Source organism: Amphiura filiformis, chromosome 9 (assembly GCF_039555335.1).
Source record: "Amphiura filiformis chromosome 9, Afil_fr2py, whole genome shotgun sequence".
Classification (NCBI taxonomy): domain Eukaryota; kingdom Metazoa; phylum Echinodermata; class Ophiuroidea; order Amphilepidida; family Amphiuridae; genus Amphiura; species Amphiura filiformis.
Genome location: NC_092636.1, coordinates 22,425,374 through 22,449,916, shown reverse-complemented (window position 1 = coordinate 22,449,916; position 24,543 = coordinate 22,425,374). Strand labels below are relative to the sequence as shown.

The following is a 24,543-nucleotide window of genomic DNA, read 5'->3' as shown; positions in this document are numbered from 1 at the left end:
CACATTGACTTCAGTAAGGCAGACGTCCACATTGCAAGTGTAAATTGGGCGTAACCTGACTAAGTCATATATTATTAAAACATTATTCCTAACCACCTGCTCTGGCTGGCTCTCTACGCACATTATCTGGAGCTGTATTTCTATGATTGACGAATGATGCATGTGTTTTACCTATATAGTTAGCCTTTTGCAGAATGAAACATTTCAATTTTCCACAATCACGAGACTCCCTGCATTACGTCTTCTAAACTGATTTACGAAGTGCGCAGATGAGCATCTACGTGAACCATCACAAAACAATTTAAAAAATTCTTTCTGAATTCAATTATTGGATTTTAACAAGCTTTACTTAAATGTGTCAAATGTTATTTAATATCAAAATATTGTTTGAGTGGCACACTTTGCATATAATGATCACTATAATTATTTTTTTTATGAATAATTCCAATATATCCAGTAGTGTTTATCTCCCAAATAGCAAATCTGATATATATCAGATGACTGTGATAATATTTATTTGCGACTCAAAGTGTGCAGTAATGGAATTATTTTTGATGCCATCATTGTCGAATTATACCGAGGTACTGCTTCTTATAATGTCAAATTATGTATGCTTCGTCTGCTAAAATGGATGTTCGACTGCACGTTGTGTGTAATTTTATCATTTTAATATTAAACCTTGGTTATTTATTGATGAGCATATTACAATGCCTTTGAGTAATATTAGCCGCAATTAAATTCATCTCAAAACATCTATTAACCTATTTTTACTGAAGTTACAATAAAAAAATATTGTTAAGGATTGTTTATCCTTGCTGAACTAGAATGATTAAGTTTGTCGTTTTAATGTGTATCTTTTTTGATGAGATTATTCTGGAAGATATGAGTTTCAAGAAATAAGAAATATTTTAACTGCTACTTAGCCGGCAGTCTTCTACTTGGTGATCAGAAAGTTTTGGACGGCTGATGTATATCCTTATTCACTTGTCCTGCGAAAATCACTGTTCAGCAAAATCCACTTTACTCTTGCCTCTACGTAAAATGCTTTCGTATAAAACCGTTTGCGTATAAAATGGTGCTACTTTTTTTCACACTTAACTCCTTGCGCAGTTCTCCAAACACTTTTAACTCCTTGCGCAGTTCTCCAAACACTTAGCTCCTTGCGCAAATGACAATCTACAAAAATTGCATTCTTTCACCAATCACTCCCTTTCTCCCGGAAACAGGCTCCTTTCTGCACTGCTCCACTTTATTGACAGATGTATTGTTTTATAAACCATACTCCAGCAAGTCTTTCATACACTCTAAATCTCCTTCGTTGCTGTATTAAAATAGCATATTGTTGGCTATGCAAACTGGTCACAATGTACCTCCTTTTGAAGCAAATCAACGATCAACACATAGAGCTTACAATTTCTCTTCATATTCTGCCAAGAGCAAACTCACTTGCTTTCCACTGTTGTACTATGATTCAATTTGTTTTGACCAACTTGATGCATGAGAGAGATTTCCCCAAATGTCTCATATAATAGAATTTATTTGTAAACAAAGATAAATAATCAAATTAAATTACTCAGGGCACATCACAGCTCATAATGTAGTGATTTTCCCTCAAATGGCGGATTTAAAGGGGCTGAATTTGAGCTTTATGGGGGGGGGGACACAATTTTGGATTTTATGCAACATTGTTCTGTTATTATCAAATTTATTGGAGTTTGACGTGATATTTCCTAAACTTCGCCAGCAATCAGCATTCTGCAGAGCTGACATGCACTTGCAATGTACCGATTTTTTTTTAAATGGAAGGAGCCTAAAATATTGCTCTTAAAAGTTGTACGTACTCAGAAAGTTTGAATGCCCCACACTTGAAATATCACCAGAAACCACAATAAATCTGATAATATCAGGAGAATGTTGTCCAAATTCAGGTATTTTAACCCCCACAAAACTTAATTGAGTCAGATATTCTACAATTACTAGTACCAAGATATATTACTTGTCAAAATTTTGCCCGTATCGTCGACTTAAAGGCCACGGTGCTACCCAATGCATGTAGCTTCTCGCCTCTTTATGTACACGACAGATTTCCTGCAGGTACTGTCAAGATAGGTAAACCAGCGAAGCAGTGATAGAGCGTTAACCTCTTGTCGGTGATGACATTGTAGAAAAAACTACCAAAATACTATCGCACTTGCTATCAATCATCAAATGTTAATGTCATGTAAAATTCTGCAAATGGTGTTGAAATGGATCGATCTTCCTAAAATTATGACAGATCTTTACTCATATTTCGTTGTATTCGTGTAGGCTGGTTCTCTTTTGTGCTTATTTACGCGTCCTTTTGGCAAGTTTGCGTAAAAGCTGGCAACCAAATTATTTTTGTTAACTCGTGTATCCTGAATTCGAATAGTTTTGTCTGTCAAGCTGTAATTTATTTTAACCCCGTTATCCTAAAAAGGACCATCACTCAAAAACATATTACATTATTTGTCTGGCCCTCTGGATCACAAACTTGTAGCATTTGTGCACAAAGTACATGTAGTTACCAAGTTATGAGGCTAAACTGGTCTAAGGTCAATTAACATGTTATACAAGAGCTAAAAATTAAAGTTGCTTCGATTTGCGAAAAACAATGGAGGCAAATTTATCCTCACTTTTGACCTGTGTACAACAAGCAAATCTACCTTAAACACATTGTGCCCCATAGCTTCTTAAGTATAGGTCGTATTAATAGTATTATTATGTTCATGTAACTGTACACTTGCACTTGTATTTAGTATTGAAGTCCCATGACACTTAAAGACACTTTGGTCAGCACCACGAAAACATGTAAAGAATGAATTTAAATCAGGATTGCCAGTTGTGATCCTTTAAAGTTTTTTGAGTTTTGTATTTGATATAATTATATAGCAATCCTCGTCTGAGAAATCTTGTCCTTTTCGAGTTAATATGAGTTGCATGGTTCTTTACAATGCTTGTTTACATAGTAGCTCGAGTTCCTACCAATTACGAATACTGTACTACATCTATGTATTAAAGCCGATGGAAGCAACACTTGTATCATTACATTGTCTATTCTCCGAGCGCAGTTCTTTCATACCATACCATAGTTTTGTACTTCTGCCGCTTTAAAGATTAAATCACTTCCCTCTTTGTCGTTCGTTCCCTCGGGTCGTTTAATAAAGCATCGGTGTGGTGTATGCCATGTGTGTCAGCAACCACTACTGTGTCACATTATAGAAAGTCAAGAAGGATTTACTATTAGCCTTTATATTGTGTATCACGTTTGTAGAGTGTCCTTTTTATTTGATCCACTATCTTGACTACTAGTAGTATTGGCAATATGCAACTTAGAATACACGTGCCTGAACAGCGAAATTACATACCTTAAGTTAATAGCAGTTTTTAAACTTATTATTACTAAGGTGGCAGTATATTAGGTATTAACTGAGATATAGCTTGCCTTTGATAAAGATCCTGCTAGGATCAAAACTCAGGCTCTTAAAACTTTGAAACTGAGATATAAATTTATAAGATATGACAAGACGGTGTGTTTGAGCGAGTGAAAACGATTAAGAGAGGGGAGAGAGAGGGACAGGAAGAGAAAGAAAAAGAAGTGGAAGGGAGAGAGATATATTATACCAATCCTTGTCTGAGAAATCTTGACCTTTTCGAGTTAATATGAGTTGCATTGTTCTGTACCATCCATGTTTACATAGTAGCTCGAGTCTCCTCTTTTCCTACCAATTACGAATACTGTACTACATCTATGTATTAAAGCCGATGGAAGCAACACTTGTTTGTACCAATACATTGTCTATGCACCGAGCGCAGTTCTTTTATACCATACCACAGTTTTGTACTTCTGCCGCTTTAAAGATTAAATCACTTCCCTTTTTGTCGTTCGTTCCCTCGGGTCGTTTAATAAAGCAGCGGTGTGGTGTATGCCATGTGTGTCAGCAACCACTATTGTGTAACATTATAGAAAGTCGAGAAGGATTTACTATTAGCCTTTATATTGTGTATCACGTTTGTAGAGTGTCCTTTTTATTTGATCCACTTTCTTGACTACTAGTAGTATTGGCAATATGCAACTTAGAATACACGTATCTGAACAGCGAAATTACATACCATAAGTTAGTAGCAACTGAGCACTTTTCTAACATGAGAAAAATTCTTTTATCTTTATAATTACAGTAAAAAAAGAATTGGAACATGTCGAATTAGGAGCCTTCGAAATTTCAATATATTGATCACTAATTTACCGCTAGCTGATGTTTTATGTATGTTCCATTACACGGCAACAATGAAGGCGGCAATGTAGTCTTACATTCACCTGCCATACCATCGTCTTTTGCGCTAGCTCGGTACACACAACTTATTATTATTAAAGTGGCAGTATATTAGGTGTTAACTAAGATCAAATACACGATAGGACAAGACGGTGTGTTTGTACAGAGGGAGTTTGAGAGAGAGAGAGAGAGAGAGAGAGAGAGAGAGAGAGAGAACGATTAAGAGAGAGAGAGAGAGAGAGATTAACTGAGATATAATACACGATATTACAAAACGGTGTGTTTTTGCGGAGGGAGTTTAAGAGAGAGAACGATTAAGAGAGAAAGAGAGAGCGATGGAAAGAGAGAGAGAGATTAACTGAGATATAATACACGATAGGACAAGACGGTGTGTCTGTGCGGAGGGAGTTTGAGGGAGAAAACGAAGAGAGAGGGGGAGGGAGAGAGAGAGAAAGAGAGAGGAGGGAAAGGGAGTAGTAGAGAGAAACGAAGATGACGAAGAGCTATCATTGTAATGTATCGGAATTGTCGCTTTGATCAATCGGCAGAAATACAAACAAGCAGAGATAGACAGCAACTGATGCACGCGATTCAAACATGACAGGCAGACAAAACAAGATTAAAGGGGACATTCCTTTATCTTCAATTCACATTAGTGGCCATTATTGTAATGATGCTTTAATCAATCAATCAACATACACGCATTAAGGCAAAGATGGACAACGTATAAAGAAGTTATACATATAGCCGAATGGAAAACTAAATAGAAAAACGAAACCCTGATTAGCTTGTTTTACATCATCAATCGTTAAATAATGAAACGGAAGTGTCTTGATATTATGAATCAATCAAGATAGGTACAAGGCCATATATCCGGTAGAGATATATTTAGTAGTTGGCGATACTCATGATACTCATCTATCAATGACAAACCAGGTTACAGATGCAGGATTTTGGTCTAAATATAGCTCCATGTTGGTTTCAGTTGGAGTTATGCATCATTCATAATTTGGTTTGGCGAGGAAAGAAAGAAACAAACAAAAACTGATACACACGAATATTTGAAACACCGTGATTGATTGAATAGGTATTTATTCCTTCTTAATTAAATGTGGCATTTATATCACCATAATCATGTTTTCAACTTGGCTTCCATTGCTAATTACACACTTTGCAATAAGTTGGTATACAAATATTAACCGTCAATAAGTGGGAAAAGTAAATTGTATGAGGTAAAATTTGGACTTTACCGAATGGAATAGTACAGAATTCCTACTAAACTGGCCTCAAAAAGAAACTTATAATTGTTCACAAGGTCATATCTTAAAATCCTGTCTATAAAAATGAACAAAAATTACACACAAGATTACTTCAATACTCTACTCTAAATACATGTCAGTAACCAAGCAGTTGTCCAGCTGACACAACAGCAAAATGCACTGACATGGAACACCTTCCTGGACCCGGGCCTGGACCACATTCACAGCCCAACAGATTTCTTTTGCTGGGTTCCAATTATTCGCCTGTGAATGTGGTCCCGGAAGCTGTTCCGTGTCAGTGCATTTTACTGTTGTGTCAGTTGGACGACTTCTTGGTTACTGACATGTGTTTAGAGTAGAATATTGCAGTAATCCTGTGTGTAATTTTTGTTCAAGTACAGGCGAATAATTGGAACCCAGCAAAAGAAATCTGTTGGGCTGTTAATGTAGTCTAGGAAGGTGTTCCATGTCAGTGCATTTTGCTGTTGTGTCAGTTGGACAACAGTTTGGTTACTGACCAGTGTTTAGAGTAGAGTATTGAAGTAATCCTGTGTGCAATTTTTGTTAATTTTATGGAGAGGATTTTAAGATAAGACCTTGTGAAAAATTATAAGTTTCTTTTTGAGGCCAGTTTATTTCATGAATTAAAAGGTAGTCATTACTTGTTTCATTTACTTATATCACGTAGATTTTAAATGGGTGAGTATACAATTACCAATGGCTTACATCACTGTAATCATTATAATACATTGTATTTCATATTTCAAGGTTGTTCCATTCCAGGTGTATGCGCTACAATTATGGAGTGAACACAGTTAAACTATTAAAATTTAACATATCCAAGGTGTGTAAATATCTAAAGGAACAATGATGTGTAACTCCACATGCTACTACTTTAATATTAATAAGTACGACTCGCGTTATTTCACTATATTTGTGACAGATATTCAAATCAATTGGGACAATGCCTGACTCCAACTGTAAAAAAACATACAATATCTTTGTTATAGACGCTGAAAGGAACGCGTCCCTTAACGTTCAAGATGATACACCATGGAACCAATTTGACCCATCTCTTTGCTATTCGACTCGATACATTTCTCGTTTTTTTTATCTGACCTGACAATAGCCTGAGGGTTTCAAATTATAATGTGTGAATTCCATCTAGGTTATCACAATCTTTGCAAGCAAAATATAATAGCAAGTGTGATGTATGGGAATCAAATGCATCAGTAGCATTCTCATTTTACGCTCAACCTAACTACGGAAATGCTTCAATTAGAATATGCACAAGAATATAGATTAATATTAAAAAGACTTGGAACCTTTTTGTGTGATTTATTGATAAGAGTGAAATGTTCGCAACGTCAATCTATCTATCTGTGTAGTTTGCTTGTTTAATTAGACGTCTGGTTTTCTTCCAACGAAAGGTTAAATACCATATGCATACTTGTTAAAACAGGCAAGCAAACGTTGTTCTTTTCATTTACAGTGGTTAATAAGTTTAGCAAGGATTCCGTTGGAAAGGAATTTAATGCAAGTTTGCATTTGTGATAATTAAATTTTGCAATGTAGCAGCGGAATCCAAGATGTGAATAACTTCTGTATAAATGGCATATAAACACTTGATTCTGTCAGGATACAGTTTGTAAATTTGATTACAAGATTTGGGTACAAAAACTTATGCTTCAAAACTTGAGGTCAAATTTTGAGATTTGATTCTTGGAATGGATAGAGGTTGATAAAGTATGTCTCGTAGTGACTCTACTACACTTCCGTGGTAGTAAATTTAAAAAGCTACACGTATTCTACTGGAATTAACATCACTTTAATTTTCATTTTACATGTTTACTATATTTAAGACAGCTCTTGCCATCAAGTGCGTCCTCCTTTTACAACGTTAGACATCATTTATTGAATTTTGACATTTCTTTCAAGTGGAAAGTATGGAACAATGTGTCTTAATTAAAAGTTCCTTATAAACAATGATAAAACATCTAGACTAAATTATTTAATAGGTACAACATTCAATGTAAAGTAGGATTTCTCGAGGGGAGTCCATAAACTTTATATAATACTTCTACGAGTACGCTGTCCGTTAACAAAGTACTGCTGCAGTCGATCCCTGTGTGAGTGGTCGAACTTTTGTCGGATTCTATTGATGAAACCAATGACACATCTGACGAAAGCTCGACCACTCACACAGGGATCGACTGCACCAGTACTGTGATAACTGACACCGTAATCGTAAAAATATTATATAAACTTAATATGGACTCCCCTCAAGAAAGCCTACTTTACATTGAATGGTGTACCTATTAGATAATTCATTCTCTAAACCGGAAATGTACATGCCAAAAGATGTATGTTGGATTTTAGTTCTAGATGATTATACTATTCATGTCTCTAAACTGCTTAAGGGGGTACTACACCCCTCGATAAATTTGTGTCTATTTTTGCATTTTTCTCAAAATTAATAACACAGTGGTAACAAAAGTTATGTATATTATAGGGCAAGGAATCCAATTACACTGGAATTTCAGTGACCTAAGACAAGCGGTTCAACATATATGATAGGAAATGAGGTACATCCTAGCGGTACCTTATTTCTTATCATAAATAATGAACCGCTTGTCTTGGGTCACTGAAATTCCAGTGTAGTAATTGAATTCCTTGCCCTATAATACTCATAACTTTTGTTACCAGTGTGTTATTAGTTTTTTTTTTTTTTTCAAAAGTATACACAAATTTATCGAGGGGTGTAGTACCACCTTAACAGGAGCCTACGTTTACATCTCATAACAACCCTCATTTCTCTCTAGAAGTTCAGGTCCTATATAATTGGATAGAATGTACATGAGAAGTAATTAGATAAGAGCATTGCAATATTGTTAAATCTGATTACGTTCTGTTATATAGAATTATATGCAATTATGGAGGGTCACTGACTGACCTGTATGACAGAGTAGCGTAATACGAGGACGTAATGGTCGCACTTTGGATTTAGTAATGTACAAAATTGAGTGAGCGTTTAAGATACGTTCTCGTAAATGCGACGTGGAAACGCGGTCTTTTGCTTAGATGGCTGAATTTAAGGGTAGACTATGTATTGTTGGTCGAAGCAGCCAAAAAATCAATTTTCATTATCTAAATCAATATTATTATTGCAAAATAACACTTTCAAGTTTTGCAAAGGTTCATTCTACAAATCATATACTTTGAAAACTTGCTTGATTTATTGTTGTTAATGAGTTATGTACGTTTGACAAAAGTGTTGTTGTTTCAGCCCTTTTTACAACATAACTCAAGAACCAAACGACCTACAAAAGTATTTTACAACATAACTCAAGAACCACAGGACCTACAAAAGTATATCTGTGATATTCAAATCCTTCTACACACTAGCTATGAAATGATCAGTGCAATTTTCCCCGAAGCTCCCTACCATTCGCAAGATGCTGTGAACTAATAAATCGCAACAGTTTTAAATAGTTGCTAACCTTACGCTGCTGCATACTTTAAAAGCATTTTGGAGTGAAGATTGTTGTCACCAAGAAATGTAGGAATTCTTTCTCATGAATCTTGTCCCCTCTGGGTGTGCATGTGTATAGATGCACAGTAATCCTTTGCCTATAGTACATGTATTAACAAGATAAACATCTAGAAGACCCAAATTAATATCACAAATCCAGCTGCAGGTGTTGGGGGAATTGTGTTAGTACTAACATATTTTGGTTTATCGGTACAAAAAAAGAAAAGAAAACAAAAGAAAACAAAAAGTGCAATGATATATGATGCGCTATGCACAGGCATACAATAAAACCCACAAGCCTCGGTACAATGTGTTTTGTGGCACTCTAACGGGTCTAACCCTCATAATCTTAAAATAAAAAGGCCTCATCGTTTTCCTCCAAGATGATGAAAAATGCTAACAATGTAAATTTTGCGTGACAACTGCTGTGTCAATTTCAATTTGGCCATAACAAAAACCTCCATCCCTCCTCACTTTTTCAAACACGTTGAGACGGACGTGAAACGATTATTTAATTTTACTTGAAGCAAAGGGTGCTGTTGTGATTTGTATCGGTATGAAAATTTGGAAATTGAACTTTTTTCTCTCTTATGCTTTTTTTTCAGTGTCATACTGGTGTTGGTGCAGATGCCTTGTTTGACCAACTTTATCGTAAGCCTACGATGACTATGTTGTTAGGATGTTCCTGTTCTGAAGTTTCTAAACATGTTGCACAAATCATACCGTACTGGAATCTTACAATGGTAAGTTATGGTGAACTTATAACAATATGCAAAGTTCATGAAAGAGTTGTGACTATGTAACACAATATAGAATAATTGAAGTGTGAGTAACTGTATGATTAAATCTGTACCTCTATTTATTGTTATGTTACAATTACCATAAATTCCCCAATCAATCAGTTTTATCTTATCATTAAGAAAGGAGTTCACAGAAACTTCAAATCTGCTAACTGGCTTATTTAATCTTTCAATTAAGACATCTTTAGGGTATTCTTTACCTCATTTTGTGAAGATTATGTAAAAACTAAAGCTTATACTGCAATGTTTATAAATCCCGACGTCTATCAGATTGGTCACGTATTTAGCTGGAGGAAGATCGGTATTGATATTTAGTACGATTACTGTATCCTATTAAAAGTCACATGTCTAACTTACAAGCACGTCTGGCGTTCGTTCATCAGGGGTTACCCGATTTAACCCACATTTCTCAGTTGATGGAACAAGTAAAACGTTGACAGTTCCATGATAATTAGCAGGTTTAGTTTCTCGTACACGCGGCAAGTGAATTCGTGACGTCATTATGGCGATAAATGTGACATGGTATATCAAAAAAGACACTTTTGGGCAGGTTAGTAATTTTGAGTGTTTTATATATCTTAAATAAAGAGATACTTTGCTCCACAACACTGTTTTCCGCAATGAAATCGGACATTCCTAAGCGAAGATATTGAATTCGTATGTTATGGTGTTATAAAATTGGAAATTGAGATATCGGCCTTTAAAAATATTACTCGAAGTAAACTTTATAAATCTGATGATTTCTACCTAAAGTGTATGTAGGTGGGATGAAAAGCCGACGATCAATTGAAACTTTTGACCTTTCGTATTGAAGATATGGATTTTTTCCCAAAAATCCATATCTTCAATATGAAAGGTCAAAATTTTCAATTGATCGTCGGTTTTTCTCCCAGCTACATACACTTTAAGACTATATGATTAAATTTATAAAATTTACTTCGAGGACTGTTATATCTCCAAAATGTGAAAAATATCAAATTTTAATAATTTGTCATAAAATTTGTATTATATCGTGAATTTCATAAAATGAAAATTATTTGATGTCAGAAAGACATTCTTCGTATTCAGAATACAATTCGATAGGTCTGATGTGCTCTCATGTCCCACAAAAATGCTGTCGAAACGCTCAAAACGCTCATTCCAGTTCCTTAAAAGATATAAAACAATTCAAACTGGGCATCTTCAATGTTCAAGTATGTAAATGCCATGATGCTGTCACCGGTTACGACCAGTTGACGATTGTCTAAGCTACTGGTGTAAACTACATTCTTTATGTTAATGGAAGAGGGTAAGATACATATCGTCAGCCTGCTACGCTAATTGCCTAAGTCATTTTTACGTGTTTCTCATTTGCAATTTTGATTTTCTGAGTAATAAAACCAATACTTAATCAAATTTCTAGTCGCATTCATCATTACATTACTGTGGGGTCCACAAGTTAATAAAAAATGCGGCTAGAAATTTGATTAATTATGGGTTTATTATTCAGAAAATCAAAATTGCAAATGAGAAACATGTAAAAATGACTTAGGCAATTAGCGTAGCAGGCTTACGATATGCTGAAAGCTTCTTGTTTCAGTGTTTATAATAGTGGACCTAATTTTGTAATAAACTGACAAGGTGGAATAATAAACATATTATTCTTCATGATTTCATAATAAACATAGTATTCTTCATGCTTCCATGTCTTTATGACACAGTAATGTCAAGATAATCTGTCATCGAAATCAACGACGTAAAAAATATTGCAACACAATTTTATTTAATACCATAAATTAATCTTCAGGGTATTTCTTGTCCACAAATGCTCTATCACAAAACATTTTGGATTAAGCAGTAATGAAATGTGACATATAGTCTCAATTCATTCTTACCAGTGTTCTAGAAACACGATAGAACTTTTTGTTCATTTGATTTAATTAAAATGTAGTTGGAAGTTGATTTTAATGAGAACGGAAGCAAAGTACACTGACTCAACTATTAATTTATGTACTTTGAATATATCTATGTTGCTTTGATATCAGAAGCTCCGAAACGAATTTTGTTTGTACATCGGTTAAAAAATTAAACTTATTTTCAAATATACGAATTCCGGGAAGTCAAATTGAATTAGTTTCTAAATCCGTTTTTGCTGGTTTTCCACCTAATGTAGATATTATCACATACAAGCACACAATAAGAACCTTATAAACTAATTACACATATTGGCCGTAAGTATTGCAACATCCCCAACATCGATGTTTGCATAATCAATAATTGAACACCTGATCGGGACCTAACGATTCCACATTACGTAATGGAAGATAAGGCATTGCCTCATTTCAAATATATAGTTTTAGTTTTGGTTTTGGTTTTGGTCACGTGGTTTCCTATTGTCCTGCCTAACCACTTGAATCATAAGATATCGAACTCATTGTTTCTACCTTTTGTTTAAAACCGAACATTTGTGTCAGTCAGTTTCGGTTTTGGTTTCAGTTTCTTATAAGTGGTGTGGATCGTAAAATTATTTGATTTGAAGTTACCTACTCTAAGTATACAAAAGAAATGTTTAAATTTCGCAGTGCAATATTCACGAGCAGAGAAGTCGAACAAAGCAGTCTACATTTGAAAGCATTGATTTAGTTTGAAAGCATTGACTTGAGACTACGAATTAGCCTAAGCTGATTTCACTGTGAAAATATATAGACCATCGAAATATTTCCACAGACATTACAATAGGCACTTGACAGATTATGACTTCAGTGTTATAAACACTATTATACACAATTCTATTTATGTGCATGTCGCATGACGGAAGATCAATATCATAGAAAGCTGGTTTAAACTAACTTTTATTCAATTTATTTATTGGAGAATAGAGAGAGAGAGAGATAGAAGAGATCGCCAGGGAAAGAGGGTATGTGTGTGAGGGGAGGGGTAAGGGTAAGGGAGAAAGAGAAACAGAGGGGAGAGAGCATTGGAAGTGGGAAGGGAAGGAGGGGGAGAGGGGAGCTAAAGAGTGGAGTGGAATAATAGGGAAGTGTCGATATCGAGTGTGGGGAGGGGGAGGGAGGAGGTTATATATAGGTGGCGGAGGGAACATAGGTAAGAGGTAGGCCTATGGGTTGTGCTTTCCGGGGAATAATCTAATTCATAATCAAATCATCTACATCATCATGCATCGTTTATATTTCAGACAAATAAACAAAACACCCCCACCCCACCCCTCAATATATGCACATGATGTCTATGCATAACTTATCAATTTTATGGTGTCATGGAAGTGTGCCAGCTACGGCAGAGAACATCAAAAGTCGTCCGCGTTGATAGATATCGATAATGAAAATGTTAGCACAATAGGCTATTATATACGTATGGTTATAGGCCATTATACTTTTGATTATATATACCCTCTTGTGTCCTCCCAGCACAATAGTGTTTTGATTGCATACCAGTTCATCTCCACATTTTAATCCCTTGATTTTTGGTTTCTGAACAATAGAGAAACCAAAACTATATATTTGAAATGAGGGATTGTACAATACGATCAACATGGTCCTCTTGAGAGGGCGGAATGTTGTTCAGCATGGGGAAATGTACCCAGCTGAAAGTGGCGGAAGAGCGCAAATTCGTATACCAAGGAGAGGAAAGGAGTTCGGTCCAAAGTATTTATAGATGGGCTCGGAATTGCCGCCAAACGGTTTTCCGATTTGTATAAGGTATCCACAATAAAGTGACGAGAGAAATTTGAACAGATGTGCTGGTAGGAAGGAACCCATAGCGAGAGAAGACATAAGGTCTTTTTACTGAAAATATTAGGGTAACCTGGCTGCCGCCAAAGAACTATATGAAAATGCGTCATGATATCATTTTCGTATGTACAAGTTTTTTTCGTATTGCCAATGAGATATACATTAGAGTTATTTGGTGCTTTTTGGTCGGCACATGATTCGCGTGACCTAATCATTAGAATTGAATTTCTATGCACAAAAAGTATAGGCAACTTTTCGTGCCAAACGATTCGAACATGCAATTTCCACCGGATTTTCTCCTAAATATGAAAGGAAATGACTATTTCAACCTAAATAACATATGTAAAACGTCGATATCTTAAATATTTTACAAGAGCGAAATGAAAATCATAGCTTTTACTTTAAAACTGTATTAAACCTATGGTGAGCCTCACCAACACCCGCCTCTTTGGTCATTTTCGATGGTCGGTCCTACCCCCGGGTAAGGTGATGGGGGAAATATTATCACTGAAATGAGCGCAAAGGATGGGGCTACGATTAGTTTAAGTCGTTTGGGCGTAAACACGCGCGTTTTGAAAACCTTTGAGAGTTGAGAGGAAAATTGAGAGTGGTACTTGGGTCAGGCCAGTTGCAACATGGTTCAGCCTGTTTTTTGCACAAGTATTTAGTTGTAAATACGAGCTAGCAATCGTGTAAGTTAATAAAAACAAGTTATGCGAGGTCTTTTGAGCACTGTTCACAACAAGCATTACGATGAAAGCTGCGCAAATTGGGTTCGAGAAATCGGTATATTATTTCATCAACTATTAAAGCAAATGAGATTAAATACAATGCATTAGAAGACTAAAATATGGTAAAGAAAAATGTATCACATTGAAACATTGAGGCACCATCTTTATTGACACAGGCTCTATATTGTTGATAGTGTATGAGTTTCGATGACACTTGCCTTATAAATGAAAACATAGCATGTAAGCTTGATAAAGATTTCCTACTATTGAGAATGAAGTGCAGAGTTACCAGCAGGTGGGGCTCACATATCAAATAATGTTTTGTATGTTCAATATTCACGAAGAAGTTAATCAGAAAAATGGAATATGTATCACCGTATCAAGTTCGTACCCCGAGGTGGAAGTTTATTACATCGAATTCGATCGTATACATGAACTTTATGGAGCAGAGAAAAATATCAAAGTATCCAAAGCTCTTTTGTTGTACTTGAAAAGTTAATATAACCCCTGAGACAATGGCAAAACACAAACAATATTATAGTAAACGATATTAAAAAAGCACTAAAGATTTTGAATATTACCTGTCAATCACATATTAAAATTATAATCTCACTAAAATATCTTTACACAAAATGAAACACCGACTACGTGTAAAGTACCTATTCTATTTTACGTCTGGTGATTGTTCTTCATCGTTGTATTATAATTTTAGAACACATCTCTTTACACCTAGTTAATTAACCTCATTTTGTAAATTGATAATTGATGTCTAAGTATGTTAATCGCCTTAAGGACAGATCTATTCTCATTTTTGTCATTCTATTTAATGTAATACTTAAAATAATTTGAATAAATCTATTGTATCTTGTAGAACCTGAATTTTAAACGTTACTCCAACTCTTCATTCCTTTTATTAATAATAGCAAATTAACTCCGCCAATCGTTAAAATGTTCGCCGTAAAATACGGTGTGCATTACATTTGTATTACCATTTGTAAGCTTTGGTTTTTCTTTCAAGATATTCAAAACAATAAAAATTAATATGAGACATTTAATATGATACCCAATGTATCGACCAGTAGGCAGAATGTAATTAAAAAGGTATCTTAAATCAGGTAGATCCAGTTGCGTCTCTAGAGTTTTCCGTATATGCTTAATGCTTACAACGAATGGAATATTAAGGCGCTTTATATAACAGATAGAAACAGTATGGATAGGCATCATTCCCTAGGGGTATTTGCATAGTGGCAGGAATATAAACTGCCCTTGACTTCATGTCCTATAAAGCTTGCCTAGGATTTTAACTTTCTGAATACGGCTAGCGTGTCTGATTAATAGAACGTTTATTATATGCGTATTGTTATCAAAATGCCTTTAACAGCAGTTTTAGAAGTCTATATGGTTTTCGGCTTGATAATTGTACCGCAATAGATGATTGAAATGATTTGAATCGATATTTATCGAAATAGTGCGAAGGTAGCGTATTTGAACATTTTGCTACTCCTCGCCTGTAAGGAATTTACATTGTTGACCATGACGCATAAACACAATTAAATGACAATGAGCATCTGACGTCAATAGCGATTTTAGATGTACAAGTTACATATTGTGGTCGCGATTTGTTCGTAATTTTATTCAAAATGAATTCTTAATATAAAACCAGCAACTGTGATGGCAACTATTGACTTAAGATCAGTCACGAGTTACGGTAAGACTTCAATTGAATTGCCTTGAAATTAGATAAAATAATCAGCAGTAGTTGGCAGCAAGAAAAAGACATTACATACAAAGAAAACAATCACAACAACAATGATAAAATTGGAATCCATGCAATGAGAGTAAATTTAGTATAATATTCATTTGTTTTATTATTAACCTTACAGATATCGTACGCATCTACTTCAGTCGCCTTAACTGAGAAAGGATACTCCACAAATTTCTTTCGCACAGTAACACCCGACACATTCCATAATGCTGCAAGGTCCAAATTCGTCAAGCACTTCAACTGGACTGAAGTCGCTACTCTCATCCAAGAAGAGGAGCTATATTCACTGGTAATAGAATATGTTGTTCAATATACGGAATGCTTATGCTTTCTGTTTCCTTCTATCTTTGTCTAATGTCATTGTTCTGATTGAGGGTTTAGGATTAATTTGAAGATCAAGGTCTAGTGGCGGGTTAAGGGTTCCTATTGGGGTTAGCGTCATGATTACGATTAGAGAAATGTTAATTTACGGTGATAGAGATCAAAATGATGCATGGACAAAATGGGAAAAGCGGGTGAAAATAATTATATGAAATGCTAGAGTGAACAATAGCTCACACTAGGAGTGAAGGTCAAGAACTTATATAGGTATTATAAAAGTCCAATCAGTGGTTGACAGAAGCTTAGGGACAACAAGAGTGAAGGGGTAGTACAGTAAAGCATCGGACACGAGAAATAATATGTTTATGCACTCTGTTCTTGAAGGATGGTGCGCAGTTGTCAGATATGTCTCCGATTACTCCATCTGGTAGGCTATTCCAAACGTGAACTGCAGTGTGGATGAAGGCCCTGCCAGTAGAAGTGCTATCAGAATTATAAAAAATATATTGGTATATAAGGTGGTAATGAAATCAAATGATACTACTTTAGCTCATATGATATGTATGATGGTCCCACAAAGTAAATGATTACCGGATCTGTATCTAAATATCTGAAGAAATAAATATAATTATGCCAGGACAAATAACTTCCTGTGGTGTATTGTCCACACTTCTTTCATTAAATATCTGAAGAAATATATATTCTTCGACGGTACCTGGAGGACTCGGATATTCAAATAAGGTGATAGAATATATACAAATATTGATTAATAGGCTAGTCATATTTCCCATTGGATTTCAATCATGAAGTTAATTGATATAATTGGGTTTTTTCCATAGGCTATGTCGAAAACCATCCAGCATTTCCAAACAGATGGGGTCAATATCACTGTGATATCTACCCAAAGCTTTGTCGATGATCCTACTCCGCAAATTGAAAAATTGATCGTAAGTTGTAAATTTTTTTATATTTTATTTTAACTTGAAACGATTGAAAACATTTTTTTCCAAAGGCAAGCCAGTAGGTGGAAAATTATTATTTCCGGAACAAAGACGGACATTTTCTTCCATTGTCATGTGATGTGGATATTTCAGCATATTGAAATCTGGAAACGGAGAATAGATTGACGATATCGTGCTAAGAGATTCAAATTACTGTATTGATATCAATATAAGAAATAAGTATGTGCTAGTTTTTGTGCTGCTTTTTCTTTACCCCTGGTCTTTACATATTACACAGCTTTTTAACCATGTTAATCCTCGTTGTGATTACACACTTTACAAACCAGAAGGGAAGTGGTACAGCCCTCACAACCCATTCTGGATTTTTATTTTAAATGCCCATGTTATAGTTGGTACCAAAGAAAAGCTATGAATCTCTTCTATTCAGTGATACCAAAATAAGTACCGACTCAAACGTAATGTTGCTATGACCTCATAATAAAATCGAGAAATTCTCTAGCTATTAATAATAATAGAGAATAATGTCACATATTGGTTTTGGGGTAAATATGAAATGAAATCACGGATGTGTCGTTGTGCCTCTTACCCATATTTACCAGAGATTAAAACAATGTATTTTATACAATACATATTTTGATAATAAGCAGTTTTCAGCTTCCGTATTCATGTCCCCGCAATCTATAAACCCATCTTACCACTCACTTCAAGTGTCAATGTTTATTTTATTTTGATTTAGGAAACGGATGCTCGTATCATATTCGGAAGCTTCGAAGAGAGTGCAGCGAGACGAGTGTTTTGTGAGGTAGGGATATGAATATCTGTTTCATGATATTTACAGTAATACATACGTTTAAAAAGCAAAGACAGCTAACCGTTAGACATACCCCCAAAGCAAACAACAACTAGAAAACAGTAATAAAGTTGTCAGCTGTTTTTGCTTTCATTTTAATCTATTGTGATTATTGGCAACTAAAATACACTACCTAAGGCTATTTTTAGTGCCTTACGGAAAATAATGCTGGTGGTAAATGTTGGCAACAGTTTTGTCTGGTAGCCACGATGAACATCAAGGCTTAATTTACTCTGTATACCAATATATTAAGTATGGTTGATGGATTCATTATCTCAGCATTTTATCAACTGCATTCCTGAATAAAACTGCGGTATCTGTAAATAAATAACTATACAGATACGGCCTTTTGTGTTGGAATGTTTCTTTATCCGTCAGTACCCAGAGTATACAAAAGCCAGAATGTGCAATTAAATAGCATAGCAGAAACCGCCTCTTTACTTTCAACCGCTCTCAAGGTAACCGTGGTAAACGAAGCAGATCCCAGTTTTTCCTTTTATTTAAGGGATCCAAAATGAGCGTTTATTGCGTTTCGACAGTATTTTTTTGTGGGACATGAGAGCACCTCAGACCTATCGAATTGCATTCTGAATACGAAGCATGTCTTTCTGATATCAAATAATTTTCATTTTTTTAAATCACAATATAATACAAATTTTATGACAAATTATAAAAATTTGATATTTTTCAAATTTTTGATATATAACAGTCCTCGAAGTAAATTATATAAATCTAATGATATATTCTTAAAGTGTATGTAGCAGGGAGGAAAAGCCGACGGTCAATTGAAAATTTTGACCTTTCATATTGAAGATATGGATTTTGTCCCAAAAGACCTAATTTTTTTTTGTGTTTTGGGAAAAAAAATCCATATCTTTAATACGAAAGGTCAAAATTTTCAATTGATCGTCGGCTTTTCATCCCACCTACATGCACTTTAAGTATAAATCATCAGATTTATAAAGTTAACTTCAAGTACTGTTAAATATCAAAAATATCAATTTTTAATGATTTGCCATAAAATGTGTATTAAATTGCGAATTTCAAAAAATCTAAATTATTTGATATCGGAATGACATTCTTCATATTCAGAATGCAATTCGATATGTCTGATGTGCTCTAATGTCCCAAAATAAATACTGTCCAAACGTTCATACCCCAGCCCTTAAGAGTGGAGAGCAATGTGGTATAACGGCTTTCATCTTAATGAGTTCTGACGACTAGTACAAGGTGTAAATGGTGGTAGATAAATAATTCATAGATGCCTATCAATGTTAACAGGAAAGCAATAACTGTGTTAAAATTTTGATCAATATGATTAATGTTTAAATAAATTGAAATGGCAAACTACCCATCCAAGCAAACACACAACGTTTTACAGTAAAGGTTTAAATGTCGGGTTATGTAAAGGGTATAAAAACGTTTCAATAACATTCATAAAACCGTAAAGTAATGCAAAACTTTATAACAGAATGTTATTTAACGGTTGTCAAAATTTCTTACAAATAACGTTTTTTTATTTTCACAATAACGTTTTAAAAACGTATTCATGATTTTTTATATAACCCGACATTTGAATGTTACTAAAACATATGGAAAGGTTTTTATACAAAAACGATTCTCTTATAAACCATAATGCGCACAGCAGAGAACAACAAGCAGTGAATGTCTCCACCACAGTCTTTGATTACACTACACGGTTGAGTGCATAGCAATGTGAGAGCTGTGGAGCTTCTAGCTGAAAAATGGGCCTCTTTGATTGGTTTTTGTCGAAACCTCAAGTGTTCCCTTCATGCAATCAGATTTTTTAAAATTTCAAACGAAAGCTAACACTTCCGCCTAAACACACTTTTCGTCACTAGGTCAATAGACAACGCAATTCAATGTTATAGCAAAGCGAATGTGGTAACTCTGTTGAAAACTACCTATCCAAGCACATTTTTTTGACCAAAATGTAGGTTTTAAAAGTCACAACCTCAAGTGTTCCTTACAATATTTGTCAAATTTTATATCATTAAATGAAAAAGCACGCTTATATTGTTCATACACTAGAGTCACTAGAATGAGCAATGGCCAATTCTCTTTAAATTGCAAATCTTGTGTAAAAAGTTACTATTTTCGCCTGGTTTGTCATACGGATGTAAATTCAATGAACTATGACTTTGCTAAAAAAGCGCTTATAAATTGATATGATATTGAATACACGTTTTAAAAACTTTTTTGTGTTTGCTGAGATATTATATTGCACAACAATAAATTTTTTAGTTTTCTTTGCAACGTTTTTTAATCGAGCGCACAAAGATTACCAGTAAACGTTAAATGTTGACTCTATTAAATAAGTTATAAATCGTTTTCACAATATTTTTAACACTGTTTTCAAAAAGGTTTCAGAAAACGCTGTAATAATGTTAGTTGAAGTTGACAGACATTTTACTAATGTGTGGCAGAACATTGTTTGATAATAATTATTTTGAAATGTTTTCCACATGTTTCCCTGACCCTACATTTTATATCATTAAAAAGTTATATAACTTCTTATGTAAACTGTTGCATAACGTTTTAATAATGTTTTGTGTTTGCTCTAAGGATATTGATGTAATGATATAACGTCAGTGTTAAAACGTCGTGATTCATTCACTATACCAAATCCAATAGATTGTACATCTTATTTCATTAAAAACAACCTGCTTTTTATTGATCGTAAACATTACTCGGTGTATACTACTCCCTATTCCAGAAAAATACAGAACTAATTTTTTGGATTGAAAAAATATTATCCTGTTTTGCCAAATGAAACGTAGCTAAATCATAATCCTTTAGTTAGTCCTAACTGGCAATAAATATGAAATTTTAATATTTTTGAAATTTGAAGGAAAATGGGCCAAAAACATGCAATTTTGCATGTTTTCTTACAATTGCAGTCACAAAATTCTAAGACTTTGCACAAGTCTAAGCACCCAAAATCTTGAGTATAGGCTAAGAGTTAGGTCATAATTTTAATATTTTATGTTGGTTTTGATAATTGATTATGAAAAACACCCTAAAATGCATGTTTTTGGCCCTTATTTCTAAAAATTTACCAAATATTAAAATTTGACTTTCATTGCTAGTTAGGACCAACTAAAGGATTATGATGTAACTATGTTTCATTTCGCAAAAAAAGGATAATATTTTTTTAATCCAAAAAAATTAGTGCTGTATTTTTCTGGAATAGGGAGTAACTATATATAGCAATATTCGATTCTACAGGCATACCAAAAAGGCATGTATGGTGCTAAATACGTATGGTTTTTGATGGGTTGGTATCAACAACGATGGTGGGAGGACAAAACGACACGTCGTGTACACCTGATCAGTTAGCGAAGGTTGTTGATGGCTACTTTGCTGTTGATAGTCTCAACAAAAACGTCGGCGATACTACATCTGTGTCTGGTCTGGTATGTGTCACCTTGTCTCTTGTCCACATTTAATATAAACTGGCCTCCAAAAGAAACTTATAATTTTTTACAAGGTCATATCTTAAAATCCTCTCCATAAAAAAGAACAAACATTGCACACAGGATTACTTCAATACTCTACTCTATACAACGGTCAGTAACCAAACAGTTGTCCAACTGACACAACATAATAATAATTGGAACCCAGCAAAAGAAATCTGTTGGGCTGTGAATGTGGTCCAGGAAGGTGTTCCATGTCAGTGCATTTGGATGTTGTGTCAGTTTGACAATTGCTTGGTTACTGACATGTGTTTAGAGTAGAGTATTGAAGTAATCCTGTGGTTAATTTTTGTTCATTTTTATAGACAGGATTTTAAGATATGACCTTGTAAAAAATTATAAGTTTCTTTTTGAGGCCAGTTTACATTTTATATAAGACATTACGAAATTTGGACCCATTGATAAACCAAAAGTCAAAACTTTCTGGCAAATTTAACAACTTTTCCCAAAATGTTTGGACATTTTTTCAAAATCAAAAATTTGAGCTACCATTTAGCTATTATCCCAAAAATGAAGAAAAAAATGACCAATCGACAAACCAAAATTGACATAGAAAACTCATCAGTGATATAGCAAAAGGGCAAAAATACGATCCATGCATGTTTGCAGTACATTCACGATTTTCAATGGTCATTTGTACTGATTACCCGACTACCTATAAAACTTCGTGAAGGAAAATTGAATAAATCATGATAATGATAATAATATTATTGAATAGTCTACCGTATTTACTTTGTAATTAAATGAGAGCAATTTTTCATAATTGTATGTTTATTCGGTATCAACAAATAGAAATAAAAGCGAACATCTAATTATAATATCAAATCATTAATTATAGATTATCAAAGTTCAGTGTACAAATAAAAGCTGCAAGTTGAAACCAAGTTTAATCTTCCTCTAACTTTCCAGACATCTGAAGAATTTCACAGAGAATTTTCATCTAGAGGCCTTCCTTACACCAGTAACTATGCTTCCAACACATACGACGCTGCATGGACCATTGCACTAACGTTAAGAACTGCTATGGAACGAATGAATACATCTAGCGGTAGAGATTTGAACAATGATGGCAATTCCAGTTTAGACTTATCTTCTTCCTTAGAAAACTTCACATACCAAAACGCAGCTATGAATTCTTTGTTTCTTGATATTCTTACTCAAACTCGATTTATAGGTGTGTCGGTAAGTAATCGATTGCTGGATAAAAATGTAGAATGTGGAAGGTTGTAAGTGAATAGAAATAATAAAGCACTTACGACTTTCCTGCATTCAAGCATCGGAATGTCCATATGCTGTATCTTAGATAATCTAGCAAATGCTCCTATAGGCTTGATTTGTATCTATAAGTATGCTCCCAAATGAACGAAATGATGTATCTACAAGCACAGAGCATTGCAGATACTACCTTATTGTATTACAAGTAAAGCATCGGCTGGTAATAAATAAAAGAGATTTTACTTGCGAAGGCAGAATGACTATATGTCAAATCGAATGCGAGTAGAATACAATGGCATTGCATGAAGTGGTTAAATTACATTGTTGATTGCAAGCGTCCTTGTATCACCCACTCTCTCCATCTTCTTTTCATTTCTATGTGTCTTACTTACCTTGATGCGCCTTTTTTACATGTTTTACGGCGTTTTGTTTCCTTTAAAGCGTCAATAACAGAAAAAGCTTTGATATATACTGCTTGAAGTTTTCTTTTTTATAAGATGAAGAAAAATCCTATAGCTTCTTTGATTCATCTTGAAATAAAATGTACAAAATTGTGATGTGATCAAGCAAAATCAGTCGGAAGTCGGAAATATTGATTTTGAGATATAGCCAAACAAAGGAAGTATTTCCTTTTGTTTGCTGTTGTTTTGGAAACTCTTTAACTGCTCATATCTTTTGAACTAGTTGTCCAAATTCAATGGGTTTTTTTATTTTGCAAAATGTAGCTTTGCAAATGTTGTCTACAATCCTATAAGAAACTGAAAATTGAATATGTCCGACTTCAGACTGATTTTGCTTGATCGCACCACAAAATAATACATTCATCCTTTAACGCGCCTTGGTAAAAAAAAAAAAGGTTTTTTTTTAAACATTCTGCAGGATGTCTTTGCTTATGAATACGATGATTGTCAGCAATCGATCATTTTTAATTACTAGAAATCTAATCTTACAGAATTGATTTAAAAAAAAATATAAATTGGAAGCCTTAACATCTATCTTCTTTGCCTAGATTTTTAATTTAATTAACTCTTGACACAATAAAAACCTAGGAAGGTGTTGCATATTAATTCATACCCTTGACACATATTACTCGATAGAATGGCTTTGAAAATACTGACACAATTAAGTGAATTCAATTTCGTCTCCGTATTCAATAGGTAATAATTTCTTTGATGTATGACATGTTTTTATTCATTCACATTGCTGCAAGTTACGCATTACCGTCGCCTTTCACAATCAAGTCACTCGTAATGGGTCGATTAAGATCTCGTTTATAAGCCAAGGTCTTTGTTGTTAACTTTGTGCTTTTTTTAATATTGCCAAGACATCTAGTCTACTACACGTTAAAATGTTGCAATCTTTACGGTAAAATTATACAATGTTTTAGAATAAATTGAGTGATTGCAATATTGTTTATTATCAAATATTTCCACTTGCATCAATATTTAAAAAAATTCTATGGTAATCTAAAATCATAACTATAGTTTGATCAAAGAAAATAGGGACTTACATGAATAATTTGTGATGCATCTGGCGGAATGTCTACAAGACAGTTCTCGAAATACAAAATAAAAATATTAATCCGCGA

General features: G+C 34.3%; 1 protein-coding gene across 1 annotated transcript in view; it reads left to right on the top strand.

Annotated features, from left to right (window-relative positions):
• LOC140160016 (gamma-aminobutyric acid type B receptor subunit 2-like) overlaps positions 1-24,543 on the top strand; it is a 176,161-nt gene that overhangs the window by 88,237 nt on the left and 63,381 nt on the right. The window contains 7 exon segments of the mRNA XM_072183284.1: positions 9,689-9,826; positions 16,229-16,399; positions 17,271-17,378; positions 18,130-18,195; positions 21,493-21,580; positions 21,583-21,680; positions 22,650-22,922. Coding sequence (XP_072039385.1) covers positions 9,689-9,826; positions 16,229-16,399; positions 17,271-17,378; positions 18,130-18,195; positions 21,493-21,580; positions 21,583-21,680; positions 22,650-22,922 — 942 coding nt within the window.